The sequence below is a fragment of the Salminus brasiliensis genome, chromosome 15 (genome assembly GCF_030463535.1).
Source record: "Salminus brasiliensis chromosome 15, fSalBra1.hap2, whole genome shotgun sequence".
NCBI classification, from domain to species: domain Eukaryota; kingdom Metazoa; phylum Chordata; class Actinopteri; order Characiformes; family Bryconidae; genus Salminus; species Salminus brasiliensis.
In genome coordinates, this window is record NC_132892.1 from 33,577,785 (window position 1) to 33,591,578 (window position 13,794).

Here is a 13,794-nt window from a genome sequence, read left to right on the forward strand (position 1 = left end):
CACACAGCTTATTGAGTCCCTGTAGAGAAGTAATGCCCATAATATAGGACTCTCTGGAGCGCCATGCCTAATGCCAGGCATAGGCTAGAGGTAAATAAAGTCCTCCTGCATTGAACTAAGGAGCAGTGGACCTAGATAAGGTGTGATGCTAATCCAACATCCTGAGCTCACTAATGATCTTCTCACTGAATGCAGAGTCAAACAGTTACTCCAACAAAAGCAGGATAAAATATCTTTCATGAGCAAGTGTCCAAATACTTTTGTCCTCATAGTGTTTAGTTGTCTTTTTATCTTGTGGTTTCATGTGGCCAGTCTTCAAAATATTTCACTATTAGCTGTATGTTTTAAGACTTCTGAGATATTTTGCTTCAGATTTATAGCTGTTAAAAATTGCCACAAATTAGTAGCCCAGGATTGTAGGAAGGTCATTTAGCATGGTGTATGCATCTGCCCACTAAGTCCACCCCCTTACACTGACTTCCACATACCCCTTTGCTCACTTCCTATATCCATACACCCACAGCAATATGCTGACATTCTGAACTTTTGCTCTTTGTAGCAGAACAAAAACTATAGAGTAGCACAAAAAGTGTGTCTATTGCAGTTACTTGTCATTTGTGAGGAATCAAAAAACTGACTTCAAACGGTGCAGGATACGATTTCCAGCAGGTGTTCGATTTCTCGGCAACAGTATGAAGATCATAGCAGTGGCTTTGATTCTTCTTGCAGGTCAGGTTTTTCATTTGTTCTTCTTCTATATTAAAATTCATTATTTTTTTTTGTTGGCCACAGATCTGCCTCTGTGAGCATCATTATTCAGCGTCTTACCACAGTGACCATGAACTGTACCTATTGGCTAAAGACCAATGGGCTTTATTTATTAACTATATTACAAATTATGCAATTTTTATCAAGATTTTGACATTCATTAGTGTTTTCTTATTTGGGATTTGTTCAGTTTAAGAGGACAGAGGGATCCATCACTATAAAAGCAAATCTGATTTTACAGCATCATCAAATAAATCAATGTGATGTAGATTTTTGTCAGGATTTTTCTCAAAAACTCAAAAAAATGATTGGTGAATGAGGCCTCCTGAGCTTTGCTGGCCCCTACTCTCAACTCATTTGCCTAAATAAATATCCGAAATGGCGCTACATTATTTTTGATATTCTCGCTCTCTCTCTTTTTTTTTCTCTATCTTTCAGGTTTCCAATGTGCGACATCTGCAGGACTCAGAGTGAAAGCACCTTTAGGAGGAAATGCTTCTGTCTGTTGTCCGTACCACAGAGGAAGTGAGTCATACCCAAAATACTTCAGCAAAGGTAGACCTGGAGAAAGGTTTGAGATTGTTAGAGCAAACCGGTTGAGGACGTGGTCAACTGATGATAGATTCTCTCTGGAGGACGACCAAGAGAAGAAGGAGTTTACTGTGACCATCAGGAACCTCAGTGTAGAAGATGCTGGTCTGTATTGGTGTGGTGTAGACTGGTGGGGGCCAGATAAACCCACAGAGGTCAACCTGGATGTAGTGCAAGACATTCTCCCAAGTTCACAAAGCTCAAGCACCCAGAATGGTAAGCAACTGAGATGTTTGATCTGGAGCTTATGTAGAGTCACACACACAATGCATCATTTCTTTAAATTGTAAATTCAAAAATGGTGAGGTGCTAATCTGCCAAACAGGGAGGGTAGTACCATTGTTAATCACAACGATAAACACCAGTCTCATAGTCTCTGGCCATAACCTTTCTAAACAACATCACTTATGTAAAGAATAATATCTAGCCAAGTTTCATATACAGTTATAAGCCAAAACATAATGACCACTCATAGATGAAGTGAATGTGCACATGCAAATGATGTGAAAGTCTGGAATATCTGTTAGACAAAAAAAGAGATATCTCTTAGATTGCAACAGTACAGTTGGTTTTCGACATCTCTAACAGTCCCTCTGTGCAACATACACTGTATGTCCAAATGTTTGTGGACATCCCGTCTAACGAATGCATTCAGCTACTTTAAGTTGCACCCATTGTACACAGACACAGCTTGTCTAGACCCTGTAGAGAAGTATTGCCAATAGAATAAGACTCTCTGGAGCAGATCAACATTAACTTATTGACACCATTCTGCCTAATGCCAGACTTGGGCTAGAGGGGTATAAAGTTCCCAGCATTGAGCTGTGGAGCAGTGGAAGAACTGTGTTCTCTGGAATGCTAATGCTTTATCCAATACTTTTGGGATGCATTGGGAAGTTAGGGATGAGGTGGGGTGGTGATCATCAAACACCTGGACCTCACTAATTCTCTTGTTGTTCATTGCAATCAAATCTAATAGAAAGCCTTCTTCACAGGACAGTAAAGAGTTACTCCAACAAAAGCAGAATAAGCTCTTTTTAATGTTTAATAATGACATATTTTGATGATCTTTTATTATCATTTTATAGAGTACTTGATAATGAGTCAGGCATACTGAGTAGACCTAAATAGGTCTAAACCCTTTGAATTAAAAACTCTCTGAGCTTCTCTGATGGTTTTTTTTTTTGTTGTTTTTGTTTTTGTTTTTGTTTTATAACTGTAGAAAATGTCATTGTAAAACGGTGTGACTTTATCTTTTTCTTTAGCATCTCTCCAAAACACTACATCATCTCCATTCAAATCAGCATGGGGAGAAACACATCACTTGGTCACACAGAGCAACGAGATACCTATCACAGGTGAACCACTCGCTCAGAAATCACATATTTCATTTATTTAACTTTTTGTTTAATATATAAACAAAAGTACTGGGACACCTGCTCATTCATCGTTCTTCTGAAATCAATTAGTTAATAAATCAGTTAATAAAATAAGTTGATCCTGCTTTTGTTGGAGTTCTAATACTAATCCACCACTTTTGGTTGAGTATATGTTTGTGTTTAGGAGTCCTTGATTAGCTCAGGTGTGTTTGGTTTGGGTTTGACAGGAAACCTGCTAGAATGCACATGGCCAGTTGGAGAGTTCATCATGATTTTAATAACAATTTGAGACGTTAGAAGCTTGCTGGGCAGCTCTGCTGTTTAATGTCACTCAATACAGACACACAGATCACTGTATTTAGAGTGCAAAAGCTTGTTGTGTGCTGCTAGCACTACAGAAGAAAGCCAAGCTAAGCAAACAAAAACAGTCAGTCAGACAGACAGGCAGACAGACAGAGAGATATTTCATTAATCCTGAGGGAAATTTAGCAGCCAGTAGCAGTTACTTAATACGGTACAGTAAAAACAATAATAACATGATATAGAATAAGAAGAATAAGTGTAAACAATATATGCATTTGAACCAGAGTGTGATTCACTGTTACACTGGTATCCACTGTTATTGTGATGATGAGGCTGGAGAGCTTTAGGAAGACATTGGTTGTAGGACTGTGGCAATGTGTATGTGTGCATATATGTGAGTAAAATACATCTAAAATAACACAGCTATGATAGTGAACATTAATACAAAAACATGTACCAACACTAATACATTACATGTATATGTTTATCTAGGTTTATATAAACCCTTTATAAACCCTAATATTTATAAAAGGGTGTGTATATTTTTTGCTTCAAGTTTTAAAGCTAAATTAACTTCCTTTGCTATGAGCCACCTCGGAGTCTTTAACCAAAGACCTATTCCCTAAAAAAACACAATTTTTGACTATTTACATGATTTTGTTCATTTTCTGTCCTCAAAAGCTCTGGGCATTTACTGCTTACTTTTGTACCAATGAATTTCATGTTATTTACTGGACTTAATTGTCAACAACGATTGGAAAAATCAGGGTTGTTCCAAATCTTTTGACCAGTAGTAGATTGTCACAGTCATGAAAATCTCCAAATTCATATATGGCTGACTGATCAGCCATAGCTATAGTACACACTGAGTATCTTCATCTACAGTGGCTCCTGTCAAGGGGTGGATAACATCTCCAAAACATCACCCCAGGTCTAGTGGGGTGTTCCTGGTGCAGGAATGCAGTAATCAGTACCCAACAAAAGCACTCCAGGGATGGACAACCTGTGAACCGGTGACAGGACCATGGGTGACCAAGGCTCACTGATGCTCCACCTCACAACTTACAGGACACCTTTAGATTGTGTTGTGAAGTCAATGTCTCGAATGGTCAGATCTGTTGTTTAGTTATTTCTTCTCATGCTTGATTGTTTGTCTTTGTTAATTCACTCCATCAGATAAGTCCGTGTATTTCTGGATCTTCCTGGCTGTAGTTGTGCTGCTGTGTGCAACTATGAGTGTTTTTGGTATGAGTATTTTGGTTCTGATTAAGAAGAACAATGCCAAAAAAACAACAGGTACTTTATAATGTCAGTTGGTTATACCTCATATACTGGTTATATTTTTTCTTCTGGAAACTAATCAAATTTTGACATCCTAATTTCTGCAGAATCTACACAACCTAGGACCTGCACTCAGTCTAACAGGGTGAGTGGAATAGATCTTCTTATATGTATAAGAATATATGTATATGTAGTGAGTGTTTGAGAATATTTATGCATGTTTTATGATCAATAATATGGCAGCACATACTGTAGCATCCTCCTTTTCTTCAGGATTCCCATATCTACGAGGACACTGTCCTAACCAACCACAGGCCAGACATAGTCACATGTGACACACCAGCAACCCTCTCCCCTTGCTCAGACTTCAGGCCTTCTGCAAGAAGTCAACTCCCACATCAGGAGTCTGTGGTTTACTCTGTAATTAACATACCCAAGGCACCAGCAGATGATGCCATACCTTTCCTTTCAGCAGAATCAGCTTCCCTCCACTATGCAACTGTCAACACTGTGCAAAGTTCACAGGTGGTCAGAGACAGCTCTGCCTTTGCTGGGAGGTCACATGATATCTACGCCATTATTCGACATTGAAGCGACCGTGATAGGTCCGCTAATGCTCACCAGATGGCATTAGTGAGCTGCTATGAGAGCGACATAGTGCTTCTGTGATTGACGGCTTAACTAATCATCTAGAATATCTTTGCTGTTCTCTTTTCTACAGTATGCTCCCATTATTATTTTGCAACTAATCCAAAGACAAACTGAATATTATTCAACATAAAATACAACTGAAACTGAAATGACAATAAAAACGCTGAAACCGTAACGGAGTGCTTGTTGTTGTTTCATCTTTCTGGGTCTCTGTGTGAAATGGAAAGAGGTTAATCAAAGGAAGAAGGAAGAGCTTGATGTTACACAATCCAGTTTCAGAGGTTAACCACATTTACCTAATGTGCTGTTTTAGGCTTTCTCTTCTAATAGTAAGTAATTAGATAGATACTAGATCTGCGGGAACTGATCTCAGATCAGATATAAACGGAAATGTCAGGCAAGAGTTGCACAAAGCTGCAGTGAGCACAAAGCACATTGGGAAATGTAGTCCTGCATTATATTTACAAGATACCTAGTCCCTATAAAATTAAATGAAATACTATGTTGTTTGATTATTATTACTGATATTAAAAAGTGTTCATAATCATGACTGATTTTAATCTGTGCTGTAGAGGAGTGGCTCTAAAGAGTTTTATGATGTATCTACATTTGTGTTGCTGTGTTTACTGGCATGGAAATGCTGAGCCTGAACATTGCTATTGAAGCTTGACTGATTTAATTAATTAACATGTTAATGTAGTGCAATCATGGTCAGCTGAACTGAACTCCAATTCGAGCTTGTTTTCCCAAATACAAATGTAAAATAATCATCGTACTGAACTCTCTCTCTACCAGTTAAGATGATCTGAACACTAACAAGCTTTTGGAAAACTGGAAGCTGAAATATTAGTTTAGTTTATGTGATGCATTAAAGCCACACCAAAACATTATATTGCACATTCCTACTGTAGTAAGCCAACAATGCTTTCATGAGAAACATGATGAATATACATTAATCAGCCATAACATTGGCACCACTGACAGGCAAAATGAAAAATACTCTACAGTGGATCCTGTCAAAGGGTGGACATATTAGGCCACTAGTGAACAGTCAGTTCTTGAAGGTGTAAATCAGAGGTGGTGAAGCAGGAAAAATGTCCATGTGTCAGAGCCTGAGACACTTTGACAAGAACCAAACTGTTCTAGACGACTTAGTCAGAACAGCTCCAAAACACCAGGCAGGTCTTGTGGGTGTTCTCGATATGCAGTAATGAGAACCTAACAAAATTTGCCCAAGAAGTATAACCGGTGAACCAGCGACAGGGTCATGGGCACCTAAGGTTCACTGATGCTCATGGAGGTCACACCTCACAACTTACAGGGCTAAGAGGACCTGCTCCTAACATTAGTCTTTGGGCAAGACACCACAGGACGCCTTCAGAGGACACAAGACACAAGTTCGGATCTGGCTTCCACCTCATTATCTTTCTATGACTCACTGTTTACACTCATTTTTAGATTTAGATTTTTTTGTTATTTAGAATTGTCTTTAGCTAGATTTAATAGTGTATGGCTAAAGGGAATGGAAAATGTGGTGATGTTTATTTTACCAAGAGGATTCTCTAAGTATTAGACAGTGTGAGTATATGTATATATGAGCTTGTTTGTTGTGGTTGGATAGGATGGGACAAGATGGGTGTGGTGGAGGTTAAAATTGGTAGTATAATTTTCTTTGTCATTTTGTATATTTTATTTATAAAAACTCATCAAATAAAAGGTTTATTACAGATTCCAGAGTACATTACAGAGTAGCATCACATACTGTGACAATGATGTGCACAGGAAGTGAACAATTTGGAGGAGTATGAAATATGACTCAAAAAAGGAAGTGATTAAAAGTTAGAGCTTGCCTGAGATCACAAGGGCCATAAATATCTTGACATATCACAAGTCAAGAATATGCTGTATAGAGTGAAGTTTATCATCACCACCATGTGACTTTATAAATGCTAAGGATAAGGAAGAAATAAGACTGCAAATATAGTAAAAAGGAAATGCTAGTGGTTTGAAACACTCCCTACGTCTTGAGCAGCGATGACAGCAGAAAGAGGAAGCGACATATCGAGAATGTCTAACAGTTTGCATTCAGATACAAATACAGCTCAGCATGTGGATACTTGTATTCCTCTTGTACAGCTTGTTTCCAGGTGAGTTTCCATTTGCTGGGCACTGTATGCGATTCTCAATAAGCTTGCTTGTTATCAGATAATATTGGTTGCAGTGCTGATGATGGGTCAGATGGACTTAAATGTGGTTGGACAGATTTTCTCTAAAAGAGGCTACCATTACCCTCTGTCAAGTTCCTGTGACCACAGAGAGGCTTTGCAGGTCTGTGACTACTGGACTTATTACAGATTAATGTATGTGTACTTTTCTCTCACAGCTGGAATCTGTGCTGTAACTACTGCAACTGGATACAAAGGACATTCAGTTCAGATTAAATGCTCCTATGCATCTGGCTATGAGACCAACATGAAGTATTTCTGCAGAGGTAAATGTTTATGGGGATCTAAAGACATCCCAGTTCAGTCTGGATCTGCTGCTTCAGATCAGAGATTCTCTTTGGAGGATAACACAGTAGCCAGAGTCTTCACCATCACCATCACTGATGTGAGAGGAGAAGAAGGAGGAACATACTGGTGTGGGATAAGGAAATCTTATCTACTTCCTGATGTTTACACAGAGGTTCTGCTGCTGGTTAAAACAGGTGAGTCAGACCTCTGAGACTTAAATTAGCTGTATTTCTGAACAGAACAAAATGTGAGATGCATGTCTCTTGTGTTCTTTAATATGTTATGGTAAGAAAATTAATAAACTATATATTGCCTCTATTTCCCCTTTTCAGATCCCACAAATACTACTACTACTACTACTACTACTACTACTATCTCCCACTCCACAAATTCTTCATCAGCTCCTTCAGTGCAGACACAATCAACAGACCTGTCTTCTTTTATAACTACAGGTATGTGCCCTCTATTAATCTGTATATGTACATGTGTATCCATTACATTACCCATTACATTACCCATTAGACCATCTATAAATCCCTTGTAATTCTTAGTCAGTTGAACGTCTAGAGCTGGGGTTCCTCTAGGTCCTAGAGAACCCTGCTCTAACACACCATCTTCAACTCAGGAAGGTCTTAATCAACTGACTATACTGATTAATCAACTGATAATCAACAGTGGTTGGTGTGGCACAACAGATAACACCACTACCGGCCATTGAGCTACCACACCACGTGGGAGACTGGGGTTCGAGACTGGGGGTCAGTAATATGAGTAACCTTGTAAGTCGCTCTGGATAAGAGCGTCAGCTAAATGTACTATGCACGCTGGCCAGGTGGTACTCCTGCCTTCACCTGATGATTCCAGAGATGGGCAGCTACCTAAAAACAAAACAAAACAAAAAAAACAACCCAGGGACCTTTTTCAAGAGCTCAGCTGTGAATGCCGATCTGGGGACAGAACTAGGTAACCCCTGCTCTAACTTCCAGACCATAAATAAGTCCTCCAATCACTTCATGATTAGCTGTAACAAGCATATTGGGAACAGAAACACTAAAATGTGCAGAGGGTTATTGTTTGGGACCCAGATTTGGGAACTACTGCTATATAGTAGAGCATTACTGATAGCAGTCCCCATTGAAAGATAACATTTTCCAGATTACAGGTCCAGGGATGCACTGATATTGGAATTGTGGGTCGATACTGATATTCTTATATGCCAATATACATTTTTCATTTACATATCCATTCTGATGCCAATACAAGTGACAATAAACACAAATTAATGAAAAGTCATACAACCTTAGACCCCACACAACTAATCAACTTCAGATCACCTCCTGAAGTAATCTTAGTATGTTTTTTTTTTTTTTTTTTGTGAACTGATTTACTGGGGCATTGTAAATAGGGAAGAGTAGAGGTTTACAAATGCAGTATAATAAAAATTGCTATGTTGTAGTGGCTATGGGATTCCTTGTGTTTTTGCACTACAATTATTATGGTATTTCAGGTGGTTTCTAAGATGTGCCAGGTGGTTGCTAAGGTATTGTTAAGGTGCACCAGGGAGTTCTAAAGTTTTTAAGGTTTTATTCACACAAATGGGTTGTTATAGTGTTGCTAAAGTGTTTATTGGTGACCGCAATAAAATTTCAGAAGGTTGCTAATGTGTTCCAGTTGGTTGGTATGCAGTTGATATGGTTTTTCAGTAATTGCTATACTGTCTCAAGTGGATAGTTCAGTGTTTTTGAATCATCATGACACAAGAAAGGTGCACAAACGTTTGCACTTAAATCCTTTACATGGGAGAAAATCAAACACAAGCTGTACATCCTGAAAACCAACGGGACGAGATAGCCAAAAAAAGTATGACATGAAAAATAATAAGAAAAATAGAAATAGGATAACAGGGTTGTTGTGCATTGCATTATATTCAAAGTGAAAAAAATATTCAAAGTGAATAATATGCAAATATTTTAGTGCAGGAGTCAAGCATCACATAAACCTTCTCCTCAGTTCAATAATTAATTACGTCACACATTAGCTTCAGATCTGAACACTTGACACTTGACAATACCAATGATTTATTAATTAGTTCATTAGTAATTTATTTTGGTATTTGTTCATCTCTAACTGTAAGCTCTACACTGTATAAATTCTATATGTGGGAACCATCAAAAAAAGGCTGGATAATGGGACCTCAGACTGTAGTCTGACTCTGTTTCTATCTAATAGGGTGTCGTGAAGTGCACTCAACCACTTCCTCATCAGCTCTCACTCACAGGCCCTCAGTGACTCCTGGGACCCTACTTTCTACAAAAAGTAGGTACTCTGTTGGCCCGTCCTTTTCCCAGTTTTATGTTACAGAGTAAAATACAGCAACCAGCCAATCTAAGCTGTGCCCACTTTCATTGCGTACTGTCTCACAGGGTGATATCATATATGTGAGACCTATATAACTCTAGCATGAGTTACATTTGGGTTATGTATTTGAAGTGAGGTGACATTTGAATTATGTTACACAGGTAGTAGATTGTAGTGATATGTGTCTTGCCCTAGTCTACCATGGAGAAGGTGGTGTTATACACAATGCTACACCAACCAATTATGATATCTGTGGCTTATGTAGCCATGAAGTATTTGGACATTCTCTAGTTCTTCATCATTGGTCAGTTTCTGATCAATTTCTGTCTGCTCTCAGTTGGATATTTTTGAGTGGCTGGCCTACTATCATTGACAATCACATTAGCACTAATGGGCTACAGTAAGCAATTGTAAGTCTATATAATGACTATATAAGGTAGGTGCAGCTAATAAAGTGGATAATAAATATATTTCACAGTGTCAACAAATCCCCAAAAAGTTGGGACAAGTAGCAATAAGTGGCTGGAAAAAGGAAATTGAGCATATAACGAACAGCTGGAAGACCAATTAAAACTAATTAGGTAAATTGACAACATGATTGGGTATAAAAAGAGCTTCTCAGAGTGTCAGTGTCTCTCTGAAGCCAATATGGTAAGAGGATCACCAATTCCACCATTGTTGCGCAGAAAAATAGTGCAGCAATACCAGAATGGTGTTACCCAGCGTAAAATAGCAAAGACTTTTAAGTTATTATCATCAACCGTGCTTAACATCATCAAAAGATTCAGAGAATCTGGAACAATCGCTGTGCATAAGGGTCAAGGCCGTAAATCTCTACTGGATGCTCGTGATCTCCGGGCCCTTAAACGTCACTGCACCTCAAACAGGAATGCCACTGTCCAGGAAATAACAGAATGGGCTCAGGAATACTTCCAGAAATCATTGTCAGTGAACACAATCCACCGTGCCGTCCGCCGGTGCCAGCTGAAACTCTACAGTGCAAAGAGGGAGTGTGGCAAAATGGAAGACTGTTCTGTGGTCAGATGAGTCACGATTTGAAGTTCTTTATGGAACACTGGGATGCCATGTCATCCGGACCAGAGAGGACAAGGAGAACCCAAGTTGTTATCAACACTCCGTTCAGAAGCCTGCATCACTGATGGTACGGGGTTGCATTAGTGCTTGAGGCATGGGCAGCTTGCATGTCTGGAAAGGCACCATTAATGCAGAGAACTATGTTCAGGTTCTAGAACAACATATGCTCCCATCTAGACATCATCTCTTTCAGGGAAGACCCTGCATTTTTCAACAAGATAATGCCAGACCACATTCTGCAGCGATCACAACATCATGGCTATGTAGGAGAAGGATCCGGGTACTGAAATGGCCAGCCTGCAGTCCAGATCTTTCACCTATAGAGAACATTTGGCGCATCATAAAGAGGAAGGTGCGACAAAGAAGGCCCAAGACGATTGAACAGTTAGAGGCCTGTATTAGACCTGAATGGGAGATCAGTCCTATGTCTAAACTTGAGAAACTGGTCTCCTCTGTCCCCAGACGTCTGTTGAGTGCTGTAATAAGAAGGGGGGATGCCACACAGTGGTAAAAATGGCCTTGTCCCAACTTTTTTGGGATTTGTTGATGCCATGAAATTTTGTAACAACATATTTATCCTTTAAAATGTTACATTTACTCAGATTAAACTTTTGATCTGTCATCTATGTTCTATTACGAATAAAATATTGACATTTGCCATCTCCACATCATTGCATTCATTTTTGTATTCAAAATTTGTTTAGTGTCCCAACTTTTTTGGAATCCGGTTTGTAAATTATTTGCTAGAAGGTTGAAAATCATGACCACTTAGGTTGTGTATATATATAAGGTGTGTCTATAAGTCTGGTGTGTCTATAAGTCTGTTATTACAAGTAATAGAACCTTTCTGGCTCCCAGGTCATGCTCGCTGCCATTAACAGCCAGAGCCAGAGAGAGCACAATTGGCCTTGCTCTCTCCATGTGGGTAGTGTGATGCTGGCTTACATGGGTGTCTGATGCATCAGAGCTGGGTACCTGGAATCTTTTTGGCTAAGGGTACTTATTCAACCATGTATTTCATAAGTTCTCTTATACCTAAACGGCACTGAAAAACCGTTAAACTGGTGGACATTATTGCTTCTCGCCTGCATGGTCATGATTCAGGTCCTCCTTCTGTAAGTTAAGAATTCAAACAAAACCAGTACTTCAATCTCTTGCATCTCTGTTTCCCTAGTCTCTCCCGTTTACATCACTGGAGGATTGGTCATCATGGCGATCGCTCTTCTGGTGGCTATGCTAGTACTGTACAAGCACAAGAAGAAAGACAAGCCATCAAAGGGTAGCATAAACAAACACACACATAACAGAGTATTTTGCTATCTGACTATAATACAGTTTATCTGGATGTTTTGCAGCCACAGTTGAGATGACTCCTTTAAATACAATGCCGGCCAACCGAAGAGTGGTAGGTGCCCTCAGATTATTATGACTTTATCTCCCTCCAGTGGACAGAACTGAGGAGTATATGCTGTAATGCATCTTTTCTCTTGCAGAACACGCCCCCTGAAATCCCATCCACAGTAAGCAGATATTCTTTAGAAATGGATACATTATGGATAGTACAGTTTTATACAAAAGTCTAAATAATGAAAACTTTAAAACCTTATAAGACTTATTCTTATTCTCATATCCTATTAACTTTCTCTAAAAAAGTTTTCCCCTACACTTAGACTAATGTAAGTTCTTCTTCAGGATGACTGCATATACCAAGAGATTGATGAGCAAGAGCAGGGGCCTGCTATGGAGTTCACTATCAACACAATCTATTCTACAGTAGAGGGACCCACTGATGTACCGGTCTGCTCCACTATTGATGAACCCACTACTATATACTGCACTACCACACTGCCTTAGCAAAGCCCAAAGAACTCATCCACTCCACTGCCTCAACACATCTCATCAGCTTCCCTGCTTATTTCAAATCCCTTCACAAGCCAGATAAAGCATAAGAATCAAGAACAAGTTATCTATTTATTGGCCATCCTCAAACAAAACTCCAGTTCCTTTTCCTACGCTATATGGATAAAAGTATTAGAACACCTTCACATTTCCTTCACATCTTCTGAAATCAAGGCTATTAAAAAGAATTTATTCTGCTTTTGTTGGAGTAACTCTCTCCACTGTCCAGGGAAGTTGGTATGCTGGTTGATCACCAACCTACCTTATTCCCATAAGTACTGGATGTTCTGAGTTCCACTACTCCACACCACAATGGTGGGGTCTTTATACCCCTCTAGTCCACGCCTGGCATTAGGCAGCATGGTGCCAATAGCTTTATGTTTATCTGCTCCAAAGAGTCCTATTCTATTGGCAGTTTTTCTGTACAAGGACTAGTCAGTCGTTTGTGCATTTGCATTTCTTTCAGCAATGGGTGCAACTTAAATTAGCTGAATGCATTCATTAGAAGGGGTGTCCCAAAACATTTGGGCATATAGTGTAGGAGCAAGCCAGTTCTGTTATGGTTAAAAGTGCATCACCTTGTTTGCTTCAGGGGGTTAAAGACCCCTTTTTGTTTACATGTTTGTTCTTGCAACAGCAACCCAAAGCATAACACCACTTACTGAAACAATGACAGGCATAGGAAGTGGTCTTGTGTGACTGGTTAATAGGAAGTGGTTGACAGCTAGATGCTGGCAACATGACGACAGGAAATACCTTGACCTTTGAAGAAAGATGAAGCTTTATAGAGTAAAATGTATTATTCAGTGTCATATTGATCAGCATGTGGCTTTCTACACACTGTTCTATTATATGCAATGGGTTGTCATCTGTATTTTAACATGTTTCAAAAATGTTTAATAAAAAATAAAAAAATTCTCATAGATGAAAAAGGTGGAGCTGTCATCATAAGGATG

The 13,794-nt window shown here is 39.1% G+C and overlaps 2 protein-coding genes across 4 annotated transcripts; both read left to right on the forward strand.

Annotated features, from left to right (window-relative positions):
* Positions 1-528: 528 nt before the first annotated feature.
* Positions 529-5,129, forward strand: LOC140535886 (uncharacterized). Of its 2 annotated transcripts, XM_072657424.1 has the most exons (6): positions 529-729; positions 1,207-1,575; positions 2,625-2,717; positions 4,218-4,337; positions 4,430-4,467; positions 4,596-5,129. In XM_072657424.1, the coding sequence occupies exons 1-6, from the start codon at positions 693-695 to the stop codon at positions 4,911-4,913; spliced, it is 975 nt and encodes a 324-aa protein (XP_072513525.1). In that variant the 5' UTR covers positions 529-692; the 3' UTR covers positions 4,914-5,129. The 2 variants fall into 2 exon arrangements, with proteins under 2 accessions (XP_072513525.1, XP_072513526.1); XM_072657425.1 differs by lacking the exon at positions 2,625-2,717.
* A 1,935-nt stretch (positions 5,130-7,064) lies between these two features.
* On the forward strand, positions 7,065-13,757 carry LOC140535916 (uncharacterized). 2 transcript variants are annotated; one of them, XM_072657462.1, is made up of 8 exons: positions 7,065-7,120; positions 7,357-7,680; positions 7,819-7,938; positions 9,716-9,802; positions 12,114-12,218; positions 12,295-12,344; positions 12,433-12,459; positions 12,632-13,757. In XM_072657462.1, the coding sequence occupies exons 1-8, from the start codon at positions 7,081-7,083 to the stop codon at positions 12,791-12,793; spliced, it is 915 nt and encodes a 304-aa protein (XP_072513563.1). In that variant the 5' UTR covers positions 7,065-7,080; the 3' UTR covers positions 12,794-13,757. The 2 variants fall into 2 exon arrangements, with proteins under 2 accessions (XP_072513563.1, XP_072513564.1); XM_072657463.1 differs by lacking the exon at positions 9,716-9,802.
* The last annotated feature ends 37 nt before the right edge of the window (positions 13,758-13,794 follow it).